Raw genomic sequence first — 15,224 nt, 5'->3', positions numbered from 1 at the left:
AATACAACAAACCACAATCCTGGAATACTATACAATACGTGAAAATCAGCCTATAATTGCATCTATATTTTGGATACTGATATATATGTGTGTATGCGCGTGTGTATATACATGGATATTTATGTGTGCATATGTGCATGTATATAGTTGATAGCAGCGATAGTTTATGACAGTTCGTAGAGCTCGCTATACTTGTTCTTTCAATATTTTTATATCTTTGTAATTATTTCCAATGATTATTTACAAACAGTAACATGAAGAACTAACATATACAATTTTACATTGAATTAATATGATAAGTACAATTATTTTCGTGGTCGAGAATATTGTAAGTATTTCTCAATTATAATTTGTTCGTTTGTGACTATTAAGATTGTTTTCTGACATATTTTTCTTCTTACTATGTAAATTTATTTGTTATGAATGAGAGTTGTACATTTGATAATGCCAAAATTTTCATGAATTGTTTCCTCTGTATAAACAATAGAAAGAAACTATAGTAATTACATTCATATTTTGTTTCCTTTACTTTCATCAAAAGAACTTGGTTATATAAACGATTAAGTATAATTAATAAAATATGTATAATATTTTCTGTACTAATTGATGATTATATTATCTAGGTAAGCGTCTTCCTTTGCTAATGATGAAGGCTGCCCTCATATTCTTAGTTTTAACTCAAGCTAGAGGAAAAACAATTCAAACATGTCCACAATATTGCACATGTAAACTCGGTGCACAAGCAGAGTGGTTACGAGTTAAATGTGGCAATGAATTGCAAGATATTAGAAGTATCAATATTGATATTGTCAGTGTAGAATTAGTACAATTGTGAGTGTTCTATAACTTTTTTAATTAAAAAACATTTATTTCTACATTGTATTGTATTATATAAAATATAATATAATTTCTATATCGTCCTTAATAATGTGTTGCAGGGATTTAAGTAGAAATAAGATTTATACCATTGAAGCCAATATATTTAAAAATTTGACAAATCTCAAACGTTTGGATTTATCACAGAATAATATAACATCTATTGGCGAAGGTTGCTTTAATGGTCTTGGAAATTTAGAAAGACTGTGAGAATACTAATTTATTCTAGTTAACATTATATTATAGAGAACACTAATCTTATATGTATATAATTTTAGGGATTTAAGTAAAAATCAAATTTCAAACATAGATGCTTATGCATTTCGAAAATTGTCAAATTTAAAAAGACTGTAAGTTTTTGAATCATGTATTACTACATATTATTCATGCTTACTTTTATCTTATAATTGTTTGTTTGATTAGCGATTTATCAGGAAACAACATAAGTATTGTGATACCATCATTATTTCATGATTTACTGGCATTAGAGCGCTTGTAAGTGAGTTTTTAATTTCTTTGCTTTGCATTTAACAATTGCAAAAGTTTTCATACAAATAAAATTAGATATACAAATTTTCAGCTTATCATTAATTTATAAATATATTTTAGGAAATTAAATGAAAATAGACTAACAACTTTAAGGGAAGGTACCTTCTCTGGCCTCAAATCTATAAAACAATTGTAAGTATGGTGAACAATATATAATATAAACTTATGTAAAGAAACAAATTTATCAAATTTGAAATTGTATTTTAGAGATCTGTCTACTAATCCATGGAAATGTGATTGTGAATTATATTGGTTCAGCGATTGGATTCATAAGAGCTCTATTAAATTAATGTAATATATCAGTTATTTAAATTTCAAATTTTTTATTTATATATTTAGACATTGTTAAGTGTACAATTTGTTTGTTTCAATGTTTCAGCCCAGCACCAAAATGTGCATCACCTGTAAATATGAAAGGTGAATTTATGAAAAAATTAAAATATTCGGAAAACATTCAATGCCAATGGTTACCTCCTACAATTGAACTTCGACCTGTTCATAATCAAGTAGTTTTTGCTGGAGATTCGTTAACTTTAAAATGCAGAGCGCCTAGTATTACAGAAGATAGAAATGCAAAATTGAGTTGGTTGTGGTATCCTAATACTACTACTGAAGTTATGGATTTAAATATATTTACAGATCCACAAAAAAGTTTATCCAATATTAAAATTGATAATAGATACCTTGCAGACAGTGGGATTGTAGATAGGTATGTTTATATTTAATTCAACTTAGAGTAATTAAATATTTTCTAGAGTCATTAATGAATAGCAATATCATAATTTTTTGCAGCTCACTTAGTATTGTTCCAGTCAAGGAGGAGCATAATGGACAATGGAATTGTTTATTGCTTTCTATAAATGGCAATAGATCTAAAGCAATCAGTGTAATTGTTATCTCTGATCAAACTCGTTATTGTCCATTAGCAGGTAAGATATATTGTAAGTTTTGAATTTCTATGTAATTTTATAATTAATAAATGTGTTACAGTAACTAAAAACAATAAAGGCATTTATACATGGCCAAGAACTGTGGTAGGATGGAGAGCAGAATTACCTTGTGAAGGCAACCATTTATCTGGTTTAATGCAAATGCCTTCAAAAGCCTCCTACCAGTGTAATATCACAGGCTATTGGGAAAATTTAAACACAGAGTTATGCCCTTACATATCACACACAACCAAAAGCTTAGAACAATTTTCTAAGGTTAATCTTTCACTTGCAAAGATTACTTTATTAGAAACTGCGAAAAAATTAAAAAATTACACAGTACATGGCATAAAAGTAACTGATCCTGTTGAAGTAAATTTTATAACAAAAACTATAGAAAATTATTTAAACTTTTTAGTCGAAGAAAAGGAACTTGGTGCTATATTAATTGATGTTATCAGTTCAGTCATTAATTTACCAAAAAACATCTTAAAAAGGGCTGAAATTTCTTTTAAATCTTGTACGCGACTAATAAAAGCCGTGGAAAAAATTGTAGAATTTACTCCATCAATACAATCTTACAAAAAAAATATGGCTCTAGAAGAGTTCAGAGTTAAACGGAATAGTTTCACTGGTTTAATATGTACATGGTATTCGAATGCTGCTTTTATTGGCGATTCAGAATCAAAATTTCTACAATGTACGACAAATAACAGAACTACTCCCGTTAATATAAAAGACAAAATAATTGAAGCCTCGATACATTTACCTACATCTTTATTAGAATACTCACAAGAAGCCATTGTTCATCAACTAATGATTTCCGTGTACAGCAATAATAAATTGTTTCCTAAAATTCTTAACACTGATACTATGGATATTACATCGTGTGTTATTGGAAGCAAATTATGTATGTATTAATAAATAATGTAAAGAACATTTATTAAAAATGAAAGGAAGCAATATATAATTCGAAGTTTATTTTCAGTTGGAGTATCAGTGCAAAATTTAACTGAACCAGTATACGTCATGTTACGAGCACCTTTATATTACTATGCCGGAAAGAAACTATTGCCAGTGGTTTGGGATGAAACATTGAATAAATCCGGTGGATGGACGAGTAATGGATGTTATTTAAGAAATGTATTGAACAATTTAATAGTATTTCATTGTAATCGTTTAGGATATTATGGGCTTTTACAAGATACTTCTTACCTTGATCAAGATGGTAATAGGTATGTATTTAACAAATTTTTGATATATTCTCTTCAAATTTTATCATTCTTTTTCTTTTAGTATGACCGGAGCAAAATTTAAATACTCAAATCCAGCAATATATATTGGAAGTATCGTAACAATAACGTGTCTAATTATTACATGTGTAACATATATTATTTGTTACGCATCAATTACTATGCCTAAGAAAGCAAAACATTGTGTTATTAATACCTGGTTTGCCATGGCATTATTGTCATTTTCTTATAGCATTGGTATTCACCAGACAGAAAATATTCAAATTTGTCAAGGTGTTGGTCTAACACTTCATTACTTGTCTTTATGTTCCTTATTATGGATGGCAGTATCTGCTAGGTAATAATCTTTTACATTTTTCAAAAACAATTTTATCCAAATTATATAATGCAATATAACTATTACAAATTTAATTTATTTACAGTAATATGTATAAAAAGTTTTCAAAGTCAGACCTTGAAGATATTCCAGATAATGAACTACAAGATCAACCAATACCAAAACCATTATTAGGTCTTTATTTGGTTGGCTGGGGTATAGCTATGATAATCTGTGGTATATCTGGAGCGATAAATCTACGAGAGTATGCAGGATATTCATATTGCTTCCTCACGTCTGGTCCTGCTCTTGCTGCTCTGTTTCTTCCAGCTGGAATCCTAATCGTATATCTGATTATTTTTCATTTGCTCATTAAGTGTGCAATTCAGAATGTTGATGTAAATACTCAGTTATCTGAAGGCACGCAAGCTACAGAAAATATGGATTTAGAATTATTGGAACCAAGTACGAATCTATCTGCGAACAGAAATAGTATACACAGCGCACAACTTTCTTCCGATATTGTGGATTCAGAACATTCTCAAATAACACAGTTAAAAGGTCAGATTATTATGTTAATTCTATATCTAATATCGTGGATTGCTGCAGCGGCAGCGATTACAAAACCATTAAGCGCATATATTTCTTTTGATGAGATTGTATTTGCTACTTTATATTCTCTTTTTTCAAGTTCTCTTGGTGTTTTTGTACTTTTCTTTTATGGAATAGTACGAAATGATGTTAGGTCACAGTGGTTGAAAATGCGTTGCTGGCTTCAAAAGCGAAAGAATCGATGTTGTAGAACGAGGAGCATTTCTGACGCAAATCCTGTAATTCCAACACATCCTTTAGTACAACATTTGGTACCTCCATTGTCTAATTCCCAAGCTACACAAGTAACATCCGATTCGAATTCCGTTGGGTCATCAAGATGTACTAATAGATCGCAAACTTGTAATGCTTTAAAATTTACAGATATTATGAGCAACCAAGAGGCTTTACCTGTTGGTAGAAAAATGGCAAACGTAAATTTAGTTGTTTTACATCGACAACAATATAGATCTAACAATTCTGTTACAACATATACTGAACCAACTTGTGTCGAAATGTTTTACAATCCTCATCAAAGTGGAGTTGCTAGAAAATTTTTTAGAAAACAACGTCGCCATACGAAAAATAATAATCTCGGTCCTAGAAAACAAGGCGACGGTGGTGCAACCAGCGATGCTGGAAGTTGCATTTCAGTACCGCGACCTGCTGCAAAATTAGAAAGTAATATAGACCAAACTATCTTAAGTACTAGTGCGAAAGTAAATAATACAAATATTCACGTCGAACTGAATCCCATAAACGATGTTAAAAATGTTAACATTCTCTCAGATAGCGGTGGTAGTGTATCGGAAGAAAGAAGTGTTCCAATGCGTTTTGTTATTGGCCATGAAAGTCTTCTTCGAAATGTGAGAAAAATTAACAACAATTGCAGGTTGCAAGACCCTGTAAGTGTTAGTACAGTATTACATTCTCCAAGAAACAGTTCTTGTCAAAAACTAGAAGTAATAAATACAACTTCCCACGATTCGGATATAGATATAAAAACTGACGAAGAAAAACACTTGCGAAATGTTTCACAGCAATGTAGTTTAGAATATAGTTCTGAAGTAGAATCTACTACCCAGATGACTAGTGAGAAAAGTGATCATAATTTACCGGAAATTTATGAAACTGCAGAAACAGTTGTGGAAGAAAAATTTGTAAGAAAAAGATGTCAAAGTATCAATGAGTCCCATGAAGCAGCAGAACGACTCTGTAAAACAAATTTAAAATGGTTGTCTCATTCGAATAGTATGTACTGTCTTCCAATAGACACTGTGAAATCGTTAAAAAATAATTATCATAGTTCACTCAATGACATTTCGTCTCTTATTAGTTCAAAGAATTGCAAATATTTAAAACCATCATTTACAAATTTACAAAGTATTACAAGCTCAAATTTGTACGATCAAATTTCTCTTTCTCAAAAATCACTTAGCCAGTCTGAATTATCATTTTCTGAAGTAAATAGTTTTACTAGTGATAATACGCATAATTTAGAAGAATCAACGAGGGAACATGTTAATTCTTCAATGAATATTGAATGTATGTCTAATGTGTGTACTAATGAGTATAATTTTTGTTTTACTGCAGAAGTGACTTTACCTAGTTTAAATTGTACAAATGTTTCGCAAGATTCTAAAGAAAAGACTACCAACTCTTTGACTGATATTAGATCGCTTATGTCAAGTCCTTGCAATATTGTAAAAAGTTTTGACTCGGCCAATGAAGTAGAAAGTGTAAACAAAAATACAAACTTAGATAATTTACAACATATTGAAGTCGGTAAAATATACTTGAAAAATCCAAATATTTATCTACAAGTAGCTAAAAAAGAAACAAGTGTTTAATTTGATTGATTTACTTGCATTAAATGACGTATTTATTTTAATAAAGACATTTCATTCGGAAAAAGAAACATAATTTCTGCATATGTTTACATTTGTATCTAGGAAACTATCATCTACATTATTCTATCAAATTACTGTTTTTACAGAGTATAGTTCCTACAATGATAAAAATAATTCTTTTTTTACAAAAACCTATTTTCCCCTAACCTTTCTATTTTTTGCTGAATGCCAAATATTTGTTTAGCTAGAAATGTAAGACATTTGTGTCACAAACTTATCAAAGTATTTATTTATTCAAGAAAGAATGTACATAGTTAATACAAACGAATTTTATACTTTTGCAATTACACTTTGTACATCAAACTAGTTTCTCATTTCATCCTAATGTTTATACAGAGGATAAGACATTTAGCATTTATGTAATCGTAATTTATGTTGGCACATTCATTAATATTTGTTATTTTCATATATCTATTTCTTGAATTGAAGTTATCATATATATCTAATACAATTTCATTATTATTTTATATCGATCTTTTTGTACTAATAGTATATACAATTTATATTAAAATATAATATTTTTACATAACTTTAGCCAGCTTTTTGCAACTTTTAAAATGTGTTCTTCTAAGACTGAATGTTTTGCTAAGTAAACTGAGATTATATCAAATTTTTAATACAATGACATTGTGTGTTATATATCCTTACATACATAAAAATCGTCTCATTTAATCGTGTACTTCGTAAATATTATACATTGTAAATAGTTTTCGATTTTATTTTTAATATAAATAAATTTATGTATATTAAACAGTATTTGTAAAGATCAGTAACTGATATAGTAAAGTTATTTTATATAATACTTAAAATAACATTAAGAAATTGTATACGCGTATGCACCTGCTCATACACATTCGTAAAATATGAATATTACTTTTATAGAAAGTATATCAATATGAAACGTAGTTTTCATTTATAAAATAGTTTATAGTTTATGGTAGTATTTAATTCTTTAAATACTTAGTGTACAAATGTATTCATTTTATGTATTCAAAAATATATTTAAATGTATTAAAAGTACAGCTGTATTTTATACAATTTTAGATTACTATTACATTTTTACCGTTTATTTCATTTCTTTATTTGTACCCGTGCTTGTATACAGCATAAGAATGGAAATTGATTCACTGATCAAACAGAAGATATAATAAATCATAAACATTTAAGTTTATATTATTCATTGAAATGGTAATTCTAATAATAAAACCGGTAATATTCTTTATATACAAGATATTTTAACATGATTTCTACTGTATGTAGAATATTAATGTTTTCATCAATTATCCAACCAATTCTTAGGATTTTTTAATATAGCAATAAGTTTTGCTTCTTTTGATCCCGGTTCTGGTTCATGCATGTATTGCCAATTTGCAGTTAATGGTAGAGACATTAATATACTTTCATATCGTGCACCAGGAGTATATAAACCAAATTTTGTACCACGATCATATATTAAATTAAATTCCACATATCTTCCTCTACGTAATAACTGCCATTGTCTTTCAGCATATCCATATGCATCATTCATATGCTTTTCAACTAATGGAATGTAAGAAGGAATAACAGCTTCTGCACAAGATTTTATAAATTCAAATCCTTCATTCTGGTTTGGCATATCAAGATCATCAAAGAAAATACCACCAACACCTCTACGTTCTCCTCTATGTGTAATTAAAAAATAATCATCACACCATTTTTTATATTTTGGATAGTAAGATGGATCATGTTTATCACATGCAGCTTTTAGAGTACTGTGAAAATGTTTTACATCATCTTCATTTAAATAATAAGGTGTCAGATCAGTACCACCTCCAAACCACCACTGAATTGAACCATCATGATTTTCAATTTCAAAGTAGCGATAATTAAAATGTATTGTTGGAACCATGGGATTACGTGGGTGAATTACAGCACTTACACCAGCTGCAAAGAATGGTGTAGGTTTTTTGTCATCCATTACTTTTCCACGTGCTCTCATTTGCTGCACTGCACTTGGTGGTAATGTACCAGTAACAACAGATACATTTACACCAGCTTTTTCAAAAACATTTCCATCTTGTAAAACACAAGTAATTCCTCCACCACCTTCCTTTCTGGTCCATCGATCAATCTTGAAATGATAATTTGGATCTTCTAATGACTCTAAAGCTCTACAAAAATCTGCTTGAGTTTTCATTACTAACAATTCTACTTTTTTCCTCATATTATCGTTTTTCTGTAATTCCTTAACATTTGTAATAGGTTCTGCCATGAATTTTTTTATGTCTATTTCATTTTGTGCTGCAAAAACTGTAATTCCAGAAACACTATAAGCCATAACTGCTGTGAAAACGCCAGCACCAATATATTTAAAATTTCTAATCCTATTTTGGACTTTATAATGATTACAAAGAAAACGCAGAGAAGTCCAATTTCTAAATAATGTTTGGGCAACCATGATTACCTGCAATTCATATTACTTATAAATATAAATCTCAGTACATTACTTATGATAACGAAACATCGAATTTTATTTATTTCTACTTTTAGTTTTATGATAATGACTAGCAAATATTTATAAGGTTAATTTCGAATTTCAATTTAAAATTTGTAATAACCAATCTTTTAAAATTAATTACTAATACTATGATTTAAAAAATGAATGATACATGCCGTTTTCTTATTTCAAATAAATCTATGTATAAATATTACAACTATATATTATAATACTTTTTGGTTATACAAATCGTAAACAACTTCATTCATATCTGAAATAGGAAAGTTCATGGAAATTATATTATACAACACGTGACATTTCTAAATGTATAAAATTTCGATATTTAGTTAATTACCAAGAAAGTACATTTATTATTCCTATGAATTGCTGAGACAGCTGTACAAAAGTATTATACTTACCACATATACATAACCAATTGTATATACCTTCCTCAAACCAATCGCACAATAACGAAAAATAATATAATTATACACGTCGTAAATGTCATCCTTTTTCTCATCTTAAAAGGAATTAAATGTTTACAATAGGCAAACAATATATCAAAAACGAAATATATGTATTAGGTTAATTGAACGTCAATCGGTATTTTATATATATATAAATACATGTATTTATAATTAATATTTTTCCTTCTCTAAAATGTGGTTTAATAAAGTATCCAATCAGTTTCTCAGATGTCAACGAATTTTGGTATGTTATAAATTTTCTTTTACAAAATTCATCTTGGTTTTTCATTGAATGTAATTTCTTTGTTAGATTTAATTAATATTCTACTATGCATACTTTATTGCAGTTCAGAAAACGATCTACACAAAGTTATGTAGATCCACTACAGGAAATTCCAGAACCTGAATATAATATAAACTTTGTATGTAACCCATCAAATCGTGATACCATTTTTAATAATATATTGGCAAGGAAAGGTGTTGGAGATATTGATAAAGTTCTTGAGTTGTCAGGAAAACCGGAACTAAAGGAATCTTTTTTACAAGAATTAAGCAAAATTCCAAATCAAACAGATCCAGCAATATTATCTTATGGGGATAAACCACATTTAATAAAGGAATGTGGACAAAAACCCGAATTTGATTTTGAACCAGAAGAATTTAAGAAATTAGTTACAAAATTAAAATTATTTAGATCACAAAATTTAGGTCCCATAATAGGACAAAGAGGATATATATTTGTAGGAGACTTGGCAGAATTAGAAGAAGCATTAGTTTGTTACACACTTAATAAATTAATAAAATATGGCTTCAAACTTGTTTCAGTACCTGATATTATTCCTACTAAAATTATAGAGAGGTGTGGATTAATATCAGATAATAAACGAACTCTAATATATAATTTAGATTCTTCTTATGGAGATAATTATAGTTTGTCTGGAACAGCAGAAATGTCATTAGCATATAAAGTAATGAATAATACATTTTGCATTGAAGATTTGCCATTAAAACTAGCTGCTGTAAGCAGATGTTTTAGAGCAGAAACATCTCGTATCATGGAAGAAAGAGGAATATATAGGTACTATTTCATTATATATATTTAATATTGATATTAATGTTGTATATTTGACAACCATTATAATTTAAGAATTGCTCACATTAAGATTTGAGCATTTTATTTTAATTGTTTTATTCATTATAAGGGTTCATCAATTTACAAAAGTTGAAATGTTTGTGTGTTCTGAGCAAGAAAAATCCAAAGAACAATTTCAAGAGCTTCTGACAATTCAAGAAGATTTATTTTCTTCTTTAAATTTACATTTTCAAGTGATTGACATGCCATCACATGATTTAGGATCTCCAGCATATAGGTATGTAATAGATAGTTAATTATATATATATATATATTTGACGAAATTTTAATCTGTTAAAAACTATTACAAATTTCATGTATTTAGGAAAGTTGATATGGAAGGTTGGATGCCTGGAAAGAAATTCTATGGAGAATTATCTAGTTGTAGTAACTGTACAGATTATCAGTCACGACGACTTAACATAAAATATAAAGCGAAGAACGGAGAATTCTTACATGTTCATACTTTAAATGGAACCGGATGCGCGGTTCCCCGAATGTTAATAGCTCTTTGCGAAACATATCAAACAAAACGTGGTCATATTAGAGTTCCTGAAATTTTAGTACCTTACATGAGAGGGAAAACGTTAATTAAAATACAACCAGTTGCCGACATGAGAACGAACAAATACAAGTTTAAACATTAATGTATTGTATATATCTTGTTCTAAAATATATATAAAACTTCTACAAATATCTAGAGTATTTAAAGTATAATTGATTTTTTTTAAGTACGAGAGTATCTAATATATAATGTTAGAAAATTTTAACTTATTTTTCAAATTACAAAGTTAACATATTTTTTATTATAAAAATTGTCAACTTCATTGCAGGAAATTAGGATTTACCAAAACTTCAAATATAAAACACCACCTGACAATATATTTTCTATAAACTAGTACAATATTGTTATACAAAGAAAGAGGGTCTGAAAATTATACATACACAGGGATAAAAATCTATTCTTCGATAACTTTTTTTTGTTATTCTGTATATATTTTGTAGCGGTGTTATAAAAATGTAACACAAAATATTTCTTCTTAAAGTAATACAATTTAAAGACATTGCAAATTTACAATTTATCTCCCACACTAATCAGATGTTAGTATAATGTCGTTTCCTGTCTATGAACAATTAAAAAGTTTTATGTACTTGTTTCGTTATACTATGCCTCGCAATAATACAAATTTTAGTTTTCAAAATTCCTATTTGTCAGTATAATCCAATTGCAATTTACGTCAGATTCATTTTCGAAATTTCGAATAAAGTTCAAATAGGTTACTTTCTGATGATGGTTATATTATTCTGGAATGAAAGAAAAAATTTTACAGTTAAAAGAAAAAAATCTAACACGTTAAAATAACATACTTTTGTTGTTTCTCCTCTTCATCTTCTCCATCTTCCTCTTCTCCAGATTCAGATTCTTCTTCGGCTATTTGCAACCATTCTACGAACTTTTTCATTTGATGCAAAAAAAGCAGTTTTCCTTTAACCGAATGGCCCTCCTTATACCACTTTAAAATCACTTCTTCTGATATTACATCGGCTGAAATAAATAAAATATATTGTTAAAAATGAGGAATAAAAAAGAAATATTACGAAATCTTATGCATGTTGTGTAATCCAATAAAACATACTTTTATAAAATAGTAAAACAATTTTTTGGAAGACTTTCATAAAGTTCATATTTTCATAACAGAATTCCTGGACCTTGAGAATTAGTGCAAGCTCAGATCTGGCAGTGACTGTAAAAGCATCAAATAGTGGAGTATACACTTTTAAATGTTTCAGTGCTTGATCAGCTACCAATTCTTCCTTTTTATTCCATTCAGCTTGACCCATTACGACTCCCCAAATCTGCAAAAATTGTTGATGTTTTTCTTTAGAGTAAGCCAAAATAATAATACTAATAAAACTATAATTACCAGGCCAATAACTTCATGTTCTGGAATGCCACATCTCTGTGCCATTTCTTTGAGATCAAATATAATATCTTTCATAGGGCGATTTTCAGCTAAATCATCCAAGAGCAATTGCTGTAAGTCTCGCTTTGCTTCTTGGCTTGCTTGAGCTTTGTGCAACTTCACAATATCCGCAAGACCGACAGCTTCAAATACAGATTGAAAATACTCCTCTGTTCGTCTATTAGGTGGAACAAATTCCATCAACCTGTTAATTATCAGACAAGAAAATAATAAATATAAGACAAAATTTAACTGTGTATGTAATAATTAATTGTTGATAACTTGTAAAATGTTTCTGTACCTTCTTTCAATATTGCCTTTTTTCAATGCAGTCATTAAACTAGATAAACCTTTTTCCTCTCTCCAGGTAACAAAAACCTCTAGTAAAAAGTCTAGTGCTAAGTTATCCTTGACAAGATGTTCATTAAATAAAACTGAAAGGACAGAGGGTGGTACAGAACCATTTGAAATCCATAGAGCTGTCATTCTAGCCAATTTTATTCTTTCTTTAGGAGTAAACCCCTTCATAAAAACCAGTACTTTTTTCATTTCATCCTCAAACATTTTTTCCAAATATTTATAACGTCGCATAAGTTTGATGAAAACCTAAAAATAAATTTACATGTGGGATAGTATGATGAAAAATTAATAAATTTTCTCTAAATGTATATTAAATATGATCTATCACTTGTTCAAAGTTGCGCATTGATTCCATATCCTCTGGTTGTTCAAAGACACAAGCGGTAGTTTTAACTGGTTTATCACCATCTTGAGCAATAGAACCACCTGGGACTAAAAGACCCCCAGCTATTAAGATGTCAAATAGGTCTTCTCCATATCGGCGGTAATCTAATTTAGAACCAGCTGCATCTAAGTATTTTGAAATTGCATCTAGGTCGTTATCAGCCTTTTCCAAACCATGTATGATTGCATCTCGAAATCCCGTTGGATCATACTTTTCTCTTTCATCTAATTTTTAATTTAATTTTATTAAATTAGAAAATACAATTTTCCATAAAAATTACTTTAAAAACATCTTTCTCAAAACGTACCTCTTTTTCTGGTCTTTATGCGTTGACCCGATAATATTGGTTTTTCTATTTTTTGACTCATACAATACCCTTCTGAAATTGTAGGAAGCTTAATAAATATACTGAAGATGTGTTTTTAATTGTTATGGCTTAAAGAAACTTCAATTTCAGACTGTGAATTTATAAGGTACTTATAAATTATAATACTCTCATGTAAATAATTGCATAAATTATTGATAATTCCTTCTGTCATGTATATAAAATTAATTAAATATAGCTTTACTTCAAAGTATTTTTATTCGAAAGTAAGAATTGAAAAGCGTTAGAAAGTCGAACGAGACTACCAACGCGACCACAATGCGCGTAACATTTAACTTCAAAGCTGTCGTTGGCAGATCCCTGACAAATGGCGACTTTTGTTAAATACATCGTCGTATATTACAATTTATGGTCGTTAAATATTTTGTTAGAAGGATCATTATTATAAATCTATGTGAAAAACTCGAATTTTAACTAATTTATTATTTCTAAGGTTAAGGTCACGCAATGAGACCACGATGGCTGAAATCTATAAAAATGTTAAGACTTCTCGAAACGAATGGATTATCCCAGAAGCGTGAAAATATTATTCAAGAATTAAAGCAGTATGTATTTCTTAACTTACATAAATGCACGTAGAACTGTAGAACTACCCTTTTCAGGTGTACAAGGGTAATACGAAATATCTCAAAAAAGATTTTGAGTACTCGAGATCAGAGAATCCAAAGAGAATCAATCTAAGGAGAAGTCACGATTGGTCACAATTGACAGGGAATAGATAGGATACTCGAACTTGTGTTTCATAACGTGTTTTTAACGCCACCTAAATGATTGAAGGTGAAAGAGGGCGCTAAAAGCAGCGTATGTGGCGGTGACAACCCTCTTCGTGAACTACAATCACCAGAGGGCTAAAAACACATAGTAACTATGACAACACATCCGCGTGAATTTCTATTTAGTTCGAAGTTGTTATTTAATTATGTTTAGACGGAACGCGCTCAAAGTACAGATTTATTTAATTTAACTTGAAACTAATAGTAATATAAAGATTTACTTTGGAGATGACATAGAAGTGTGATGGCTATAGTCTCTTCAACCTGTACAACATCGTGATTGTGAATCCAATCTATGGTCTGTTCTATGGGCGATAGATGGATCTCATGGAGACTACCATTTTTGGAATGGCACGGCCTGCGTAAAATGGTGCAAAATACAAAAGTACTAGCTAGAGTTAGCAACTACATCACTGACGAACAATGAGTTAGTTAGTTGTTTATTTTCTGTAGACACATAACTTACAAGTTTTGGTGTATGTCTGAAGATGGCGTTTGAGGTACTACTTTCCCCCCTCTTGCCCGACGAAAATGTAGTCATTTTACGGGTGCACACCTCTCCCCTCATCTTTTAATATGTATGTATAATACAAAAATAATAATACAGGGTGTCCCAAAAATGTTGTAACACCTTGAAAGAGGTGGTTCAGGAGGTGATTTGAAACAACTTTTTCCTTAGCGAAAATGTTGTCCGAGGCTTCGTTAAGGAGATATTAACAGAAAACCCCGGCCAATCAGAGTGCGCGGATACCGTTGAAGCGACCGTGGTAGCGAAGGCTATGTGCTAAGCGGCCGCGCTTGTACGCGAACAAGCGACTCGACGTGCATCGAAGGACATTGAACGCGGCCGCTTAGCTC

The 15,224-nt window shown here is 29.8% G+C and overlaps 4 protein-coding genes across 11 annotated transcripts; 2 read left to right on the top strand and 2 right to left on the bottom strand.

The window, feature by feature from the left end:
- The first annotated feature begins 144 nt into the window (after positions 1 to 144).
- On the top strand, positions 145 to 7,444 carry LOC128874810 (adhesion G protein-coupled receptor A3). 5 transcript variants are annotated; one of them, XM_054119888.1, is made up of 14 exons: positions 145 to 328; positions 624 to 831; positions 939 to 1,082; positions 1,155 to 1,226; positions 1,300 to 1,371; positions 1,486 to 1,557; positions 1,633 to 1,716; positions 1,805 to 2,134; positions 2,218 to 2,354; positions 2,416 to 3,264; positions 3,343 to 3,589; positions 3,651 to 3,944; positions 4,030 to 5,419; positions 5,511 to 5,653. In XM_054119888.1, the coding sequence occupies exons 2-14, from the start codon at positions 644 to 646 to the stop codon at positions 5,514 to 5,516; spliced, it is 3,885 nt and encodes a 1,294-aa protein (XP_053975863.1). In that variant the 5' UTR covers positions 145 to 328; positions 624 to 643; the 3' UTR covers positions 5,517 to 5,653. The 5 variants fall into 5 exon arrangements, with proteins under 5 accessions (XP_053975863.1, XP_053975864.1, XP_053975862.1 ...); XM_054119889.1 differs by lacking the exon at positions 5,511 to 5,653 and having other exon boundaries at positions 4,030 to 4,819; positions 4,899 to 5,027; XM_054119887.1 differs by having other exon boundaries at positions 149 to 328; positions 4,030 to 5,195; positions 5,304 to 7,444.
- On the bottom strand, positions 6,428 to 9,459 carry LOC128874814 (oxygen-dependent coproporphyrinogen-III oxidase). Of its 3 annotated transcripts, none has more exons than XM_054119895.1 (3): positions 9,320 to 9,459; positions 9,077 to 9,171; positions 6,428 to 8,867 (listed from the first exon to the last, which is right to left on the bottom strand). In XM_054119895.1, the coding sequence occupies exon 3, from the start codon at positions 8,859 to 8,861 to the stop codon at positions 7,701 to 7,703; it is 1,161 nt and encodes a 386-aa protein (XP_053975870.1). In that variant the 5' UTR covers positions 8,862 to 8,867; positions 9,077 to 9,171; positions 9,320 to 9,459; the 3' UTR covers positions 6,428 to 7,700. The 3 variants fall into 3 exon arrangements, with proteins under 3 accessions (XP_053975870.1, XP_053975868.1, XP_053975871.1); XM_054119893.1 differs by having other exon boundaries at positions 9,256 to 9,330; XM_054119896.1 differs by lacking the exon at positions 9,077 to 9,171 and having other exon boundaries at positions 9,320 to 9,454.
- A 12-nt stretch (positions 9,460 to 9,471) lies between these two features.
- On the top strand, positions 9,472 to 11,473 carry LOC128874813 (serine--tRNA ligase, mitochondrial). 2 transcript variants are annotated; one of them, XM_054119892.1, is made up of 5 exons: positions 9,472 to 9,611; positions 9,715 to 10,445; positions 10,570 to 10,737; positions 10,825 to 11,147; positions 11,333 to 11,473. In XM_054119892.1, exons 1-4 carry the CDS (start codon positions 9,561 to 9,563, stop codon positions 11,144 to 11,146), a joined length of 1,272 nt encoding a protein of 423 aa, XP_053975867.1. In that variant the 5' UTR covers positions 9,472 to 9,560; the 3' UTR covers position 11,147; positions 11,333 to 11,473. The 2 variants fall into 2 exon arrangements, with proteins under 2 accessions (XP_053975867.1, XP_053975866.1); XM_054119891.1 differs by lacking the exon at positions 11,333 to 11,473 and having other exon boundaries at positions 10,825 to 11,314.
- On the bottom strand, positions 11,360 to 14,316 carry LOC128874812 (protein krasavietz). Its single transcript, XM_054119890.1, has 8 exons — positions 14,159 to 14,316; positions 13,516 to 13,587; positions 13,152 to 13,432; positions 12,765 to 13,069; positions 12,425 to 12,668; positions 12,137 to 12,356; positions 11,868 to 12,045; positions 11,360 to 11,804 (listed from the first exon to the last, which is right to left on the bottom strand). Exons 2-8 carry the CDS (start codon positions 13,574 to 13,576, stop codon positions 11,795 to 11,797), a joined length of 1,299 nt encoding a protein of 432 aa, XP_053975865.1. The 5' UTR covers positions 13,577 to 13,587; positions 14,159 to 14,316; the 3' UTR covers positions 11,360 to 11,794.
- Between the last annotated feature and the right edge of the window lie 908 nt (positions 14,317 to 15,224).

Source organism: Hylaeus volcanicus, chromosome 4, assembly GCF_026283585.1.
Source record: "Hylaeus volcanicus isolate JK05 chromosome 4, UHH_iyHylVolc1.0_haploid, whole genome shotgun sequence".
In the NCBI taxonomy this organism is placed as follows: domain Eukaryota; kingdom Metazoa; phylum Arthropoda; class Insecta; order Hymenoptera; family Colletidae; genus Hylaeus; species Hylaeus volcanicus.
This window is presented reverse-complemented; position numbering and strand designations above follow the sequence as displayed.

Coding starts and splice junctions, on each gene's coding strand:
- LOC128874814 (XM_054119895.1), bottom strand. CDS start 8,861: ATGGTTGCCCAAACATTATTTAGAAATTGGACTTCTCTGCGTTTTCTT.
- LOC128874813 (XM_054119892.1), top strand. CDS start 9,561: ATGTGGTTTAATAAAGTATCCAATCAGTTTCTCAGATGTCAACGAATT. Junction 9,612..9,714: donor TCAGATGTCAACGAATTTTG/GTATGTTATAAA, acceptor ACTTTATTGCAG/TTCAGAAAACGATCTACACA. Junction 10,446..10,569: donor GAAGAAAGAGGAATATATAG/GTACTATTTCAT, acceptor ATTCATTATAAG/GGTTCATCAATTTACAAAAG.
- LOC128874810 (XM_054119885.1), top strand. CDS start 644: ATGATGAAGGCTGCCCTCATATTCTTAGTTTTAACTCAAGCTAGAGGA. Junction 2,135..2,217: donor GACAGTGGGATTGTAGATAG/GTATGTTTATAT, acceptor AATTTTTTGCAG/CTCACTTAGTATTGTTCCAG. Junction 3,945..4,029: donor TGGATGGCAGTATCTGCTAG/GTAATAATCTTT, acceptor ATTTATTTACAG/TAATATGTATAAAAAGTTTT.
- LOC128874812 (XM_054119890.1), bottom strand. CDS start 13,576: ATGAGTCAAAAAATAGAAAAACCAATATTATCGGGTCAACGCATAAAG. Junction 13,433..13,515: donor CATAAAGACCAGAAAAAGAG/GTACGTTTTGAG, acceptor ATTAAAAATTAG/ATGAAAGAGAAAAGTATGAT. Junction 13,070..13,151: donor CAATGCGCAACTTTGAACAA/GTGATAGATCAT, acceptor ATTTATTTTTAG/GTTTTCATCAAACTTATGCG.